General features: G+C 43.0%; 1 protein-coding gene across 5 annotated transcripts in view; it reads left to right on the top strand.

The window, feature by feature from the left end:
- RAPGEF4 (Rap guanine nucleotide exchange factor 4) overlaps positions 1 to 16,868 on the top strand; it is a 402,358-nt gene that overhangs the window by 264,147 nt on the left and 121,343 nt on the right. For all 5 annotated transcript variants that reach the window (XM_075000657.1, XM_075000658.1, XM_075000656.1 and 2 more), the window contains 2 exons: positions 1,445 to 1,517; positions 3,439 to 3,503. In XM_075000657.1, the coding sequence (XP_074856758.1) occupies positions 1,445 to 1,517; positions 3,439 to 3,503 (138 nt within the window). The remainder of the gene's footprint in view (positions 1 to 1,444; positions 1,518 to 3,438; positions 3,504 to 16,868) is intronic.

Genomic DNA, 16,868 nt, shown 5'->3' with positions numbered 1-16,868 from the left:
GGTTCGATTGTTAATGTATATTTAGTTAAAACCTACGTGCATGTAAACTAATTAGTTGTTCAAGTTCAACTCACTGCATACATCTTTCTTTATTGATTTGTATTAGTATTCCCTTAGATAAAAGCTGGTTGCCTGCCAATTCCAAGTTTACACTTGACCATGACAGCACTGTATGATTGAAAACTAACATGACTGTATATATTTCCTATGTGTTTTTATATTGAAGAGGACATTTTTACCAATGGTATTATCAGGTTAGTGGGGAGTTACTTAAATCCCAGACAACAGCAAGTTACGTAAGCTTTGAGCACTATTGATCATATCTATGTTATATCAGTATTCAATAAAGAACAATATCAGTTACTGTACACCAGTTATGATTGTGTCATTTATAGTGATGTAATGGACATTATATTTATCAGACTGGGACTACGCTTTAAATATTGAAACAGTGTATTAATGTGTATGTACTATGCTTTTGTGGTTTTGGAAACCTCTGCTTATTGAATGTGATGGAATAAATAATTCAGAATTGTCACCCTCAATTTACAATTTGTTGAAACCTGCCTTTTAGACTATTAAACTTTTAATTAAGTTTAATTAATTAATTAACTAACTAACTAACTAACTAACTAACTAATTAAATTTAAACTTTTAAACTATGTCTAGCCTGGAAACTGCGGGCAAGATAACAGTTAGTACTGAGGTACTAGTCATACAACGCACAGTCAGGCTGTGGATGGGATATTGTCAAGGTCAGAAGTATAACTGCGTTCAAGAAAAGAATTAAGTTCATGTAGGATAGATCCATGGTTTGTTGCCAGCCAAGATTGTTGTGGGGACATAACCTCATGCTCTGGGTGTCTCTGAACATGTTGCTGATGCAAGCTGGGACTGAATGACAGAGCCCAATTCAGTTTACACCCTCTGAATTACTTGGAACCTGCCCTGGATGGAAAACAAGATACTGAATTAGATGAAACATTGGGTTGACTTAGTATAGCCATTCTTATGTTCTTTATTAGTGGCCTTCCCTCCTCCTGCTAAAAGGAAATAACTCGTTAAGTTTGGTTTAATTTCAAACAAGCCTTACAGAAAGACACAAGAATGTTCATGTGTCACACTTACCGTGTATTAATATCAACTTATGCTGGAACCCAGAACAGTACATTCTTGGTAGCTCAGGAAGGGAAGAGACTAGAAATGCATCATGACTTTTGATAAAGCCAGTGTAATGAGCACAGAGTAAAAAAGCAAGCAATTATTTTAAATAAGACGTTTATTAGAGCTTTAAGATCTGAAAGGGGAGTTCTTACTGCCTTATTAATACACAGCTCAGGTGCATATGAAGCACCAGAGAGCAGACTTCATGAATGCAAACATCACTTCACCCAGCAAATGAGATGTATATCTGAATCTTCATGAATTTGTCCCTGTTTTTCAGAAATATCGACAGTATATGTCAGGACTTCTGGCTCCTCCTTATGGTGTTATGGAAACTGGCTCTAACAATGACAGTAAGTACATTTTTATATGATTAATATACACACATGGAAATCAATAACAGAGAGAAAGCTGTGGTAGTCTATATAATATCCAAACAAAAAAAGCACTAAAGTAGCACTTTACAGACTAACAAAATAATTTATTAGGTGAGCTTTCGTGAGACAGACCCACTTCTTCAGACCATAGCCATACCAGAACAGACTCAATATTTAAGGCATAGAGAACCAAAAATAGTAATCAAGGTTGACAAATCAGAAAAAAAATAGAAGAAATTATTAAAACTTAATACAAATTTAATAAAAATGTAATACTTTAATAAAAAACCTAAAATTATTACTATTCCTCACCTTGATAATTTTTTTTCTGATTTGTCAACCTTGATTACTGTTTTTGGTTCTCTGTGCCTTAAATATTGAGTCTGTTCTGGTATGCCTATGGTCTGAAGAAGTGGGTCTGTCTCACGAAAGCTCACCTAATAAGTTATTTTGTTAGTCTTTAAAGTGCTACATGGAAATCAGTTTTTAAAAGTCCTTCTTCCTCAGATTGTGAAGTTTTGATCTTTTTAACCATTGTGGTGCATGATCTCTTTTAGTGTGAACAGGCAGCAGTGTCAATGTCCATAAAATAAATAAATAACAGAGAGAGAGAGACAGAGAGAGAGAGACAGAGAGTATGCCTCAGCTCTCTCTCTTTTACCTACCAGTTTTGCAGCTGATGGCAGCAAAAAGTTGGGGGGATAGCTTGGCATACATACCACATCCCAGTCAGTTTGAGGATTGCATTCAAGTTTTTGTGTTAAGTGCTAAGGATGATACTTTCAAACTTGTGTGCCTGTGTAGATCCACATTTGAGTATCCAAATCAAAATGAAGTCTTTGGGAGCTGAAAATGCTCTGCATTTCTGAAAATCAAGGGTGTTTGTTTATGTCCTTGAATATGGGAGTAGTATGCCTAACTTCAGTTGCTCTAATCTGCAAGAGTTAGCCAGTACATTTATACATATTGGCTATGTTTACATTAGAAGTGTCTGTCGATGGAAGTTTGTCGTCGGAGAAATCTCAACAGAACCTCTGTCAACAGATTGCATCGACACAGATCTTGCTCTGTCAACAGAGCGCTCCAGACTGCAGTGCCCTTTGGTGCAGAATGGCAGATCTGCAAAGAGGGCTGCCTGGCAACAGGAAGCCCTCTCTGTCCACACAAGAGCTCATGCTGCACTTCTGTTGACAGCACTCTGTCCAGAGATTGTTATGCCTCAAATTTTTGAGGAATAATACTGTCGAGGAAAATGCACAGTTCTGTCGAGACTCCATCAACAGAATGCTTTAAGCCTGTAGACGCTCCCTGAGTTATGTTGTTAGAAGGCCCCTTCTGTCAACAAAACTCTCTAGTGTATACCCAGCTATGGTGTATTTGTTGTCTCTGCAGTGCTTATTGCTGCATTCCAGGGGATGCATGTGGTGTCCTAACACAGAAAATTTTTCTATAGGAACACATACCAGTGTTATATTATGTCATAAGTTTGTTTTACAGAAAAATAGATCATGGGTAATGCTGTTTTGTTTAGAAAGAAATAGTAAAATATGTAACCATAGGCACAAGAATAGTTGAGTTTTATGGGTCAACTGCCGATAAGCAGTCTTAAAAATTGTGGGAGGTCTGCTTAATCTGATGATGCATGCAAGATTTACATGTTTGTTATTCTTAATGGGAGTTTCATCTTTGTAACCTTCACGTGTAGACAGAAAGTGTGTTGTTCATTTCTGAATAATGTGGATCAAACTTATTTTGACTACTAACCCTCATAGGTAAATGCACATGCAATCAAATCACTAACATCCTTCTAGTATTTATTTTTCTTTCATGAGTGGATGCTTTTGTATTTAACAAATGTACAATATGCTGTAATGATGTATCCTCTGTTTTCTTTTAGGGAATCCTGACAAGGAGAATATGTCTAGCAATGCTCTTTGCCCAGTATCTAAAAACTGTAATAAGGTAAATCACCCATCATTGTTCACTACTTTGAAAATAAAAAAGAATAAATACAGCAATACATTTGAAAAACAGCAAAACAATAAAAAGGGATCAGGGAGACAAGGTCCCAGTCTAGCAATGGTTTAAAACACATGTGTAATTTTATACATGTGGATAATTCCACGCTACAAAGTGGCATTTAATCTTTGCAGGAACAAGGAGCCATGACTGAACATTTTCATCTCTCGTAACTGGTCCAAGCTCAGCGCATGCAAAAGTCTTGGTTTTCTCAAAAATATGTAGTTACTGTTGAAGCTGGCAAGAGCTTGTTCCATGATTGAAACTTCATACGTGGGATTCATCTCTATAATATAGTCCCAAGAATGAAAGTGTGTGTGGGTGAAATACATCCCTGTGCAGAGGACCATTGCAAGCCAAGGCACCATGATAGTCCTAATTTATACCTATTTTGAGGGCTGACGTGGTCTTTTAGGATGCATTGCCCTTGTATGTCCTTTTGGACATGTCTGCAGAGAATAGCTGGAATCCTAATTCCCCTTCAGAAAGTGATTCTTTGCCTTCATCATAAGCAATCGCAATATACGTGTGGTAACTTATGAGTAATCTGTCCGGTTTTAAAATAAGCAGAATACCAGGAAGAAATAGTAGTAACATAGGTCATACAGATCAGGTCTGTTCCTGCTGGAGCCTTGGTGGGACAGTTACAGGAATATATAATGTGGTTTAGATGTTTTCCTTTCTGAACATAGTAGTTTAAAATGGTGCACTTATGTTATGTCTTTAAAAAAGACAAAAAGACTTTTAGATGAACATTGAGTACAGCTCTTAACATCTGATAAAGCAAAAGAATGCTTTGACCCATTTCATTGGTGTATATATAACTAACTGAAAAAGGAAACCATTTGTTCACTTCCACCTCTCCCTGTCTGCCTTCCCGCTTCCTCAGAGATAGTGACCTTTCTTAATCATGTCTTTTAGCCTTTATTAAGCATGCAGATATTACTGTATACGCAGTTCCTTTTTCCGCTCTGTTATTCGCTAATGGCATAACACTTCCTGACACAGCCTTATTCTGCATGAACATGGTGATCCTATGCACTTTCATTGCACCTTCCAGTCTAAAATCCTTTATGAATTAAGGTCACAACACTTCTGTACACATGAAGCAACTCAGGCACAGAAAGGCTATGGGATGTGCTTGAGACCACACAGGAAGGAAGTTGGTAGCAGAGCTAAATTGTAGAAATTTGGTTGTGGGAGCCCACAAGGACTGATTCTCTCTTCAGTCCCATAAAACATCTACATGCAGCCAGAACTCAAGTGCCAGCAATATGCAGATACCACACAACTCTGCTTATCCAGCACGTGTGCATTCTGCTACTACCCACGTGGCCCAGTGGTGAGCTCATGGGAGAGATCATGGTGTGAAACTGAACGCAAGCAGGACACAAGTATTTGGAAGGTTTGCAGCAATGGTACAATCACAATTCAGTCCATAGCTTAGGAGTGGTCCTGAATTCCTCACTGCTGCTTAACTTTCACATAGCAGTGTCTTTCTGTCTCCATTTGTCTAGGAGACACCATCACATCCCAGCAGATGGTGACCATGCCTTTGTCACCTCTTGGCTGGCTTAAAGCAATACAGTATGGTGGAGCATGAAGCCTTCATTACTTTGATGGTCTTCACTCATTGAGAGCATTGCCTAGTACTCTGGGCTCAGGTGCCTAGTACTCTGGGCTCAGGTGCTTAAAACTGTGGAGATAGGTTTTGATAAGGGAGTTCAGGTCCTTCCAATCCACTGGGGTCTGGTCAGGACCCTGTGCAGACTATGAAAGGTCTGACAGCCGGGAAGCCTTAGGGCTGCCCTTCCTGAGCTACTTTCTAGCACCCTCACAATTGACCATAGTTTGTCATCTGTGGCATGAGGTGCAGAAGGTCAGTTTACCTTGTTGTAGCCAAGCGTGAGGGTGTCTCGTCTTTAGAGTGGCAACTTACTCCCCAGATGGCTTTGCGATGAGCCAGATCAATTCTCAGTCTCATCTGCTGGGGTGGTACATAAACAGAACAAAAGGAAGTAATGCAAATAAACTCAGTCCGTATGGGGTGGGGAGGGGCAGGGGATCTGCAGCAGGGCCTCTCTACTCTTAGGAAGTATTGGGCAATTGTTGTAGAAAAAGATCCTGCCTTCCCTTAGCTCTTTTCTCAAGAGCTGAGCTGCAGGTCTGCTCTCTTTCCTGGCCTGCCTGCAAATCATAGAATACTAGAACTGGAAGGGACCTCGAGAGGCCATCGAATCCAGCCCCCTGCCCTCATGGCAGGATCAAGTGCTGTCTAAACCGTCCCTGATAGAAGTCTAACCTGTTCTTAAATATCTCCAGCGATGGAGATTCCACAACCTCCCTTGGCAGTTTATTCCACTGTTTGACCACCCTGACTGTTAGGAACTTTTTCCTAATGTCCAAACTAAACCTCCCTTGCTGCAGTTTCAGTCCATTGCCTCTTATTCTATCCTCAGAGGCCAAAAAGAACAAGTTTTCTCCCTCCTCCTTATAACATCCTTTTAGATACCTGAAAACCGCTATAATGTCGCCCCTCAATCTTCTCTTTTCCAAACTTAACAAGCCCAGTTCTTTCAGCCTTTCTTCATAGGTCACATTCTCTAGACCTTTAATCATTCTTGTTGATCTTTTCTGGACTCTCTAATTTCTCCACATCTTTCTTGAACTGCAGTGCCCAGAACTGGACACAATACTCCAACTGAGGCCTAACCACCGCAGAGTAGAGCGGAAGAATGACTTCGTGTCTTGTTCACAACACACCTATTAATGAATCCCAGAATCATGTTTGCTTTTTTTGCAACAGCATCACACTGACTCATATCTAGCTTGTAGTCCACTAGACCCCCTAGATCCCTTTCTGCTGTAGTCATTCCTAGACACTCTCCCCATTCTGTATGTGTGAAACTGATTGTTCCTTCCCAAGTGGAGCACTTTGCATTTGTCCTTATTAAACTTCATCCTGTTTACCTCAGACCATTTCTCCAATTTATCCAGATCATTTTGAATTATGACCCTATCCTCCAAAGCAGTTGCAACCCCTCCCAGCTTGGTATCATCTGCAAACATAATAGCTGTGTCTACACGTGCACGCTACTTCGAAGTAGCGGCACTAACTTCGAAATAGCGCCCGTCGCGGCTACACGCGTCGGGCGCTATTTCGAAGTTAACTTCGACGTTAGGCGGCAAGACGTCGAAGTCGCTAACCTCATGAGGGGATCGGAATAGCGCCCTACTTCGACGTTCAACGTCGAAGTAGGGACCGTGTAGACGATCCGCGTCCCGCAACGTCGAAATTGCCGGGTCCTCCATGGCGGCCATCAGCTGGGGGGTTGAGAGATGCTCTCTCTCCAGCCCCTGCGGGGCTCTATGGTCACCGTGGGCAGCAGCCCTTAGCCCAGGGCTTCTGGCTGCTTCTGCGGCAGCTGGGGAATCTATGCTGCAGGCACAGGGTCTGCAACCAGTTGTCAGCTCTGTGGATCTTGTGTTGTTTAGTGCAACTGTGTCTGGGAGGGGCCCTTTAAGGGAGCGGCTTGCTGTTGAGTCCGCCCTGTGACCCTGTCTGCAGCTGTGCCTGGCACCCTTATTTCGATGTGTGCTACTTTGGCGTGTAGACGTACCCTCGCAGCGCCTATTTCGATGTGGTGCCGCGCAATGTCGAAGTTGAACATCGACGTTGCCAGCCCTGGAGGACGTGTAGACGTTATTCATCGAAATAGCCTATTTCAATGTTGCTACATCGAAATAAGCTATTTCGATGTTGGCTTCACGTGTAGACGTAGCCAGTAAGTGTACTTTCTATGCCAATATCGAAATCGTTGATGAAGATATTGAACAGAACCGGTCCTAGAACAGACCCCTGCGTAACTCCACTTGTTATACCTTTCCAGCAGGATTGAGAACCATTAAGAACTACTCTCTGGGTGTGGTTATCGAGCCAGTTATGCACCCACCTTATAGTAGCCTCATCTAAATTGTATTTGCCTAGTTTTTTAATAAGAATATCATGCGAGACCATATCAAATGCTTTACTAAAGTCTAGGTATACCACATATACTGCTTCTTCCCTATCCACAAGGCTCGTTATCTTATCAAAGAAAGCGATCAGATTGGTTTAACATGATTTGAGCTGTTCTGTTCTTTTAACTCCTCCTCCAGTCCTTGTAACTTCTGCAGGTGTGGCTGGTGGGGCTGACTGAGGCCAGAGCAGTTCAGTAACCCTCTGCTGCCCTCGTAGGGTTTGTGGACGGCATCACAAAACACTTAGGAAATGCCACTCCATCCAAAATGCTGTAGCTACTTTCCTCAGCAACACAGACTACTGTGAACACATCAAATGTATCCCCCCACATCCCCCTAGAATGTCAGAGTTCAAGGTCTCAGTCCTTGTGTTCAAGGAGCTCAGTGGCTCTGCGATGAAGAATGTGGTCAACAGCTTCACTTCTCTGCACAATGTAAGGTTCTGTAGTGAGGGTGAAGTTCCTCTGTGCATAGTCCACAGCCTTCTTGGGGAATCAGTCCAAGACTAGGGTTGAACTCCCCCAGGAACCAAGGACCATCACAAATTACATAACCTTCTTCTCTAAGGGTATGTCTGCACTAGGAGATTAGGTTGAATTTGTTAAGGTCTGGAGCTTGTCTGCGACTTTAGGAATTCATGGCCAGATGTGCTGCTGAGGTGTGCTGCCTGCTCCACTCACCCTGCTAGCCAAACAGGAAGTGAAATTCAGATTTCCCCAGGCTGTTTCCTGCAAACATGAAGAGCAGTGGAGATGAAAGTACTGGTCAGCGTGGTCACATTGAAGCACTGTGGGACACGTCTAGGTGGCCAAAATCTTCAAATTTCACAACTCGCTGTCTGCAGTACCCTAAGTTCGAGCATGTAAGGTTGAATTTGGCATTACTTCTCATGAAATTCAGGAGTACTAAAATCAACCTTGGAGCTCTTAAGGTCAGGGGAATGGACCTGTAGGCTACGTCTACACGTGCACCCAACTTCGAAATAGCTTATTTCGATGTTGCGACATCGAAATAGGCTATTTCGATGAATAACGTCTACACGTCCTCCGGGGCTGGCAACGTCGATGTTCAACTTCGACGTTGCTCAGCCCAACATCGAAATAGGCACAGCGAGGGAACGTCTACATGGCAAAGTAGCACACATCGAAATAAGGGAGCCAGGCACAGCTGCAGACAGGGTCACGGGGCGGACTCAACAGCAAGTCGCTCCCTTAAAGGGCCCCTCCCAGACACACTTTCATTAAACAGTGCAAGATACACAGAACCAACAACTAGTTGCAGACCCTGTATATGCAGCACGGACCCCCAGCTGCAGCAGCAGCAGCCAGAAGCCCTGGGCTAAGGGCTGCTGCCCACGGTGACCACAGAGCCCCGCAAGGGCTGGAGAGAGAGTATCTCTCAACCCCCCAGCTGATGGCCGCCATGGAGGACCCCGCTATTTCGATGTTGCGGGACGCGGATCGTCTACACGTCCCTACTTCGATGTTGAACGTCGAAGTAGGGCGCTATTCCCATCCCCTCATGGGGTTAGCGACTTCGACGTCTCGCCGCCTAACGTCGATTTCAACTTCGAAATAGCGCCCAACACGTGTAGACGTGACGGGCGCTATTTCGAAGTTACTGCCGCTACTTCGAAGTAGCGTGCACGTGTAGACGCAGCCGTAGTGTGCTTATTGCTTATTGAAAATCAACCTAACTCAGTTAAGTTTGACCTAACATCCTAGCGCAGACCAAGCGTAAGTGAAAGGCAAAGCTACCTCCACGCATCTTTAATCTTGTTTTTTCCTGACATGACTATAGCAACACAGATAGATATTACAAAACGTTCCAAAACAAAACACTGTACTGCACATGTAATTCTCCTTCTGGGACACTCTGAGAGAATGAACATGATACATGTTAGTCACATTTCTTAGTGCTCTACTGAAAGACACTCCGATACTATGGTGGTGAGTATAGTATAAAAGCTATATAGAAAAGAATAGCTCATGATTCTTAGTTCTGTGCTTTATCTACAAGTCTATACATTTGCTACAAGTCCAAGCAATATGTAAATACACAAATATTTAATTTACTGCATGTCTAATTTATTTATATATTCATTTGTGAATCATACGAAGGACTACAGTGCCTGAACTACTTGCCCTATTCACATATTCTGCTATCAGTTAGAGATTTGATTGAACAGGAAGATAGGCCTGCAGGTACGGATTCATAGATGTGTGGAGGTAGCTTTGCACCGATCTGGGATGCAAAATTGCCCTAAAGCCAGAATAGACAACCAGCCAATCCTGTGTATACGTGGATCCTTGGGTAATGTAAAGCCACTTGAACAGCTGCTAGATTAGTGCAGAAGCATGTGTCCAGGGAGAATGGAGCACATCCAGATCATCCTTATTCCACAGTTATCCTTGGCTGCTGGATTGGCCCTTATGATGCTTGTGGTAGATTCAGTTTAGAGCAGCCTTCAAAGGTCAGCGTTGCTCTGAGGTGGATGAGGTTAAAAGGAAGCTGTTTATCATACTGCATGCTGTAAGAAAACATCCTGCATGCAGATGGATGAAGTAGATGACCTAATGTCTACAATGTCTATAACTCTGATTATGCCAATATATTTTCCAATTTTTTTTATTTTCCTAGAACTTGCTTTTTTTAATTTTGCTTGTAAATAACATACAAGTTTTTTCACATGGCTCGTAAAGTTGCTTCAAATTAAATAGAATATACTTCAGGCTTGAAGTATGAAATGTATTCATTTCTTACTCAGTTAATGCTAATTATTTTAATAGCTCTAGAGTAGACAATTTTTCATATTCACCATCTAATTATTTGAGCTGTGTGTTCATATCTTAATTTTTTCTCTCGTCACCTTTCTCCTTTTTTGACAAGTAACATAAGATTTTTGTTGTTGTGCATGCTGTCAAGGCTGCCTCCCCACTCCGTCACTCCAAGTGCAAAAAGTGGGGCCCACAAAAAACAAAAACAAACACAAACAAACAAAACAAAATACATATAAACCCCCAAAACTTAAAAAACCTTGCTTGCCCCCACAAAGTGGGAAAACTCCACTTTAACCCAGGAAGACAAACTTGGATAGCTCCCTGTGGGTTAAACCACAAGCTTCACCATTTTCTTAGGATATAGCTTGGAAACAAAGAATTGTAATCTGATAGCTGATCTTGCTTCAGGCGGGCACTCACACAGATACTCTAGGACAAAGAATCCAAATAAATTGAGGCTTACTTACTCTCGGTATTTTTCCATTTTTTGTTTTTGTGAATAAATACTTACCAGGGATTCAGTTTAGAAGTTACAGAGTGGTAGGGGGCAGGAGGGGGAGAATCAAACTAGCCTGAGAAGTCCTTCACCAGTTCCAAAATAATAATAACCTGAGTGCATATTACTAACCATCCTTTTCTACTTACATACGCATGCTCTGATTATGGTGCGGCCAGGATATTTTGCTGGATTCATCAGCATTTTTGGTCTCTCCCTGCTCCTGTCGCAGACCCAGACAAAGACCCCTCAGACTGCAATTGTTCTCAGTTCTAAAGAATTTCTGTTCCTCCCAGTGGTTTACCTCCCCACGGCCCCCCCGCCCCGACTCTGTTAACCCTTTTCAGGCATTCATTCATGACATGTATGCCTTGCAAGTTTTCCACCATATGGGAACATTTGGTATTCCTGGTTCCATTGATAAAATATGTTTCTGTCTGAAAAAAGAGGTAAAGTGGTTTTCTGATACCAAACAGGAATTCGTTTTCATTTGGGGTTAGTTTTGTGCACATCATTTATGTTGAGTACTACGCTCAGTCGTGGGACTCAGGACAGTGTACAGGCTGGCTCCCAGGTGGGCAGCAAAACAGTTAGTTCAATTTAATGGAAATAAGCCCAGGCCCCATTGCAGGTTGGGGCAACACACAAGCAGAGTCAATGAGCCTGGGCGCTGGTGCAGGTCAGGAAAATGCATAATATAGTCCAGTAAGAAGACAATAAGCCCAAGCCCTTGTGAGGCTTAGTGAGCCAGGCAACCAAGGCTATGCCTGGAATGACGAGAGGTGGGAGACTGCCACCCACAAGGCAGCGGTGCTGGGAGGGAGTGGGGTGCAGGCTCACCCACTCCACTGTGCCTGGCCCAGGGCCCTGTTAGCAGCAAAGAGGTCTGCTGTGAGGATCAGCAGGGACCCACACCACAACATGCCAATCCTGCTATCCCTGGGTCACTCCCAGATCTTCCCCTCTCCTCATACCTGGTTGGTTGCTGGTCTGGTTTCTCTGGGTCCAGGGAGGTTCGGGGCCTCTGCCCTGGCTGGTAGCTCCTCCTCTGCATTATCCGTCAGAGGGCTCAGCGGTCCAAGCCAGTCCTCTGCTTCCTGGAGCTCTAGCGCCACCTCCATGCCTGAGAGCTCAGGGCCTGCATCTTATTCCTCGAGTGGCTGGGCCCCTGCTGAGCTTTTGGCTCGGGCTTTTATACTCGTCGCACCGCCCCTTACCTTCTGGTCAGGTAAGGGGGTGGGGCTATGTTTTGTCCACTAAGATTCAGGGAGGGGTTCTTCCCCTTCTGGCTCAGTGAGAAGCCGCTCATGCTCACTACAATTTAATACAAAGTCACAATTATACTGAACATAAAATAACTGAACCAAATACGAAATGATTGTGTTATGCCCTCAGCTATATTTTGGGGGATGAAAACAATACAGACTGCGAATGGCTGGCTAAATACAAAAGCAGCTTCCCCTCCCTTGGTGTTCACACCTCCAGATCAACTGCTGGTAGTAAGCCTCACCCTTGCTGACTGAGCTAACCTTGTTATCCCCACCTTTGCTCTGGCTTATTTATACCTGGCCCTGCAGATTTCCAAGACCAGCATCTGATGAAGTGAGTCTGTGCTCACGAAAGCTCATGCTCAAAACTTTTCTGTTAGTCTATGAGGTGCCACAGGACCCTTCGTTGCTGTTACAGATCCAGACTAACACGGCTACCCCTCCGATACTATACTGTCTTATCTTATAGAAGAGAACAGAAATGCTTTCTGTTGGGTTATTAAGTGTAATAATTATATGATAGTGTCTCTTGAAATAGTTTTTAAAATTCTTATAGTACTAGACTTAGCCACAGCAGGGGCTGGTATTTGAGTGTGATTGTGTTGATGTATGTATTGATAGATTGTATTGTGTGTGTTTTTGTTTGTTTTTTTCAGGCTAGATGAACTGGAATTCTTGGCCTCAGGCAGACAAACAGGTTTAATCATTTAATCAGGTTAATCATTTAATCAGGTTGGGGAAAACATGTTGTTTATCCATGTTAAAAAATATTCTTTTCCTGGAGATGCTTTAGTGCTTCCGTGCTTTGCAGCAGGGACTTGAAATTTAACTGTGGCTGCTGCCTGACATCAGGGATGAGCTTTTTGCCATCCCCTTAACAATTTGCCCAAGATATAAACCTCTAAAAAATCTCAGTTTGCACATGCTTGATAGAGAGATTTATTGGAGTTCAAGAGGTAAATTCTCTGAAGGTCCCATGTGCACATGCACCATTCTCACACAGAGATTCAGCATGGGCCAGCCCAGGGCTGCAGGAGCTCAGAAAGCCTTTCCATGCAGTTGTTTCTCCCTGCTGCTAGGGGAGCCAGACATTGGAACTAAGATCAGGAAAACTCTTCTTTGTGCTCTCAGTGCATCTCCTGCTGTCACCCAGAGTCTGAGAAGAAACAGGAAGAAGCTGGTTGACTGTTCCCAAGAGGTTACAGAGAAAGGAGACGAGAGCAGAGAGGAGAGGCAGGGTGGCAGGGTTAGGCAGACATACAGAAGGATCCCAGCTGGGGGCATAGTCTTTAACCACTTCTCCAGAAGCTGCAATGAACCCAGAAGTCTTCAGTCTTTGCATTCCTTTCCCGTCTCAAATAACTGTGAAACCCTCTGCCAAAGCATGTATCTCATTGTGCTCTAGTGATGCCATCCTACAACTGCTACCATTTACTCTGTTAGCTTATGTGGTGGAGATCTGTGCTGTGGGTTTAAAGATCTCAGCCCTTCTCTTGACTATGCTGGAGATCAATACAGTTTTCATGCTGGGATTTCAGGGGTAGGTCGGTTTTGTTTACTTTTCAATGCGGCAATTAACCCCAAAAAGCTCTCATAGGCTGTGTCTACACGTGCCCCAAACTTCGAAATGGCCATGCAAATGGCCATTTCGAAGTTTACTAATGAAGCGCTGACATGCATATTCAGCGCTTCATTAGCATGCGGGCGGCAGCGGCGCTTCGAAATTGACGAGCCTTGCCGCCGCGCGGCGCGTCCAGACGGGGCTCCTTTTCGAAAGGACGCCACCTTCTTCGAAGTCCCCTTATTCCCATGAGCTCACGGGAATAAGGGGACTTCGAAGTAGGTGGCGTGCTTTCGAAAAGGAGCCCCGTCTGGACGCGCCGCGCGGCGGCAAGGCTCGTCAATTTCGAAGCGCCGCTGCCGCCCGCATGCTAATGAAGCGCTGAATATGCATGTCAGCGCTTCATTAGTAAACTTCGAAATGGCCATTTGCATGGCCATTTCGAAGTTTGGGGCACGTGTAGACGTAGCCTTAAAAGGACATCAAAATCATGTACTCAGATTTAGTTAATGTCAGAATTAAGGGTGCCTGTGCAATTTTAATAGTAACAGAGAGGTAGCCATGTTAGTCTGTACTCCAACAAAACAAAACAGCAGAAATGTAGCACTTAAAAGACTAACAAAATAATTTATTTGGTGATGAGCTTTTGTGGGACAAACCCACTTCACCAGATCAGTCTCATTTCCAATGCAGCCTGACATTTATAAGTACAGAGGACAAAAAAAAAAAAATTGCAATAAAACCTGACACAGGGATGAGGGGCGGGAGGGAAGGGGAGCAGGATGTTAATTGTCCTGCCTGAGATCAACAAAAGGAAAGCAGTCCTTGTAATGCGTGATGTCTCTGTTCATACCAGGTTATGCCCTCTTGTGTATGCATTATCTTATGGTCTTTAAGTACATGATCATACAGTGTTTTTTCTGTGTGAGCCCTTAAAATATAAATTCTAACCACAGGACAGTAACATGCGTTATAAATTAGATGAAATTGGCATGACTTTTTGCATACAAGTTTTGATACGAGCTTGGAAGTATACTTAGTTTAAACTTTCTAAGGGTTATGTTCTATTTTTAATGAATTCCCAGTCTCTTTAAAGTTCTACTTTATTAAAATAACAACAGGGGCTCCCTCTGGTGGACACACTAATACTGTTAGGTATCCTTATTGTAAGTAATATCTAAATAGCCCATTGGTTAAACTGTTCACTTGCTTTTCTTTCAAAGGTAAGGAGTTCAAATCCTCCTGTGTGTGTAATTTTATGAAAAATTCTTCTAAAGACATTTTCTTTACAAGATGTGCTTGTACACCTCTTTGCAAGTTATATGGGGGTGGATTTTCTCAACTTATTTTATATAAAACAATTTTAAATTATTGCCTATCTTTTATAAATTATGGTATTTCTTACTTGTTGGTCCATATGATTTCTCATGTGCTTGAAATGAAGCATGTGCTTGCAAGCCTTGCTAGATCAAATCTCTAAAGTGGTATAACTGAGAGCAGAATGTGGTCTATTCAAATAATTGGTGTAGCTTGGGGTGGGAAAGCAGTATTTGGTGTTTGTCAGCCTTGGAGATATTTAATAAAAAATACTAAAATCTTGTCATACAAAGGAAAATTATTACCTGAATATTAATCTTGTAAGTGATAATATTTTCTACATAAGCTTCCAAATTAATAGTCATTTATTTTTAGCACTTTATTGGTACTTTTACACCATTGGTGGTGGTGGTGGGGGGTCAGATCTTACCTGCCAAACCGTTTAATCTGTCCCCTCAACTGTGGACAGTGCCCCAAATCCCAGCAAAATTTCTCAGCTCCTTCTTGGTGGAAACTAATCAATGAGAGCTAAGAGAGTTTGCTGAATGGATGGGGGAGGCAGGGTAGTACAGTTTCTCAGCTTCCATTGATTGGAAACGGCCCAATAGGAGATGAGAGATTTTCCTGAGGCAGGGCAGCATGCAAAGCCTCCCCAACAGTGCAGAGAGCCAGATGGTCTGGAGAAGCTTCCAGGCGAGGAAGTTTGCCTTAGTGTGCTGCTAACTGGGAGCTGCTTAGATAAGGATCCCTCTGGCCAGAGCCTGCTTCTGGCACCCTACCCCTTCCTGCACCCCAACTCCTTCCCAGAACCTGCACCCCCTCCTACAGCCATGCTCCAGGCCAGAGTCCTCTCCTGCATCCATACCCCCTCTGAGGCCCTGCCTCCCTGTCTTCTCTCCTAGGTCACAACTCCCTTCTTCACACAAGCTCCCTCTCAGACCCCACATCCGCTCCTGCACCCCAGTCCTCTATCCTGAGTTCCTTTCTGCACCCAAACTCCATCCCAGCCCCTGCACACTCTCCTTAAAAAAGTACAGCCCTGGACCATTTACCAAAATTATGGCGTATCCCCCCCGTCAAAAATTATTTCCCACCACTGCTCTAGGCACATTAAAATAATTAAAGTGTACTGCTTACAGAGCTAACTTTAAAATTAGTCAAATACAGTATTGAACAGTAATAACCATGCTGGTCCACCTTAATAACCACAGTAGTATGAAGCATAACAACTCCACCTCTGGTTATGTTGTAGCTCAATTTATTGTTCCCAGAGGCCTGAGACAAAAGCTTCTTTTAACATATCCAAAAGGTTAAAAACTCCAGACTTTGTCTGTCTCTTAGCAGTGTTGTTCTGGTCAATTTTGACATGACTGCAAAATACTGTGTTTGTAGTAATAGAGTGTGTGTGTGAAGTATTGTAGCAAGGCCTTGACATAGAGTTGTTTTCAGGAACATGGTGACCTCAGTATGGAATTTGAATGACACTTTTGTGTGTTATAGTTTTGGCTAAATTGATTCCTATAGTCTTGTCTAGCTGGTGTGGCGATGTGCACTAGAGGGCTGCATCTACACTACAGTCCCCTTTTGGAGGAGGAATGCAAATGAGGCAAATCAGAAATGCAAATGAAACACCAATTTACATATCTCATGCTTCATTTGCATAATCACATTTTCAAAAGAGTGTTTTGAAAGCAAAACAGCAGTGTGGATGGGGTTCTTTCGAAATAAAACCTCTCTTCTTCCTGAAAAAAAATTGAATTTGTTTTAGGAAGAGGGGGGCTTTCAAAAGCGGGGCTTCCTTTCCAAGGAACCCCATCTACTTGGCTATTTTGCATTTCAAAAGCAGCACTTTCGACATGGCCAGTG

Source organism: Carettochelys insculpta, chromosome 8 (assembly GCF_033958435.1).
Source record: "Carettochelys insculpta isolate YL-2023 chromosome 8, ASM3395843v1, whole genome shotgun sequence".
In the NCBI taxonomy this organism is placed as follows: Eukaryota; Metazoa; Chordata; order Testudines; family Carettochelyidae; genus Carettochelys; species Carettochelys insculpta.
Note: the sequence above shows the minus strand (reverse complement) of the source record. Positions and strands in the feature narration are given on the sequence as shown.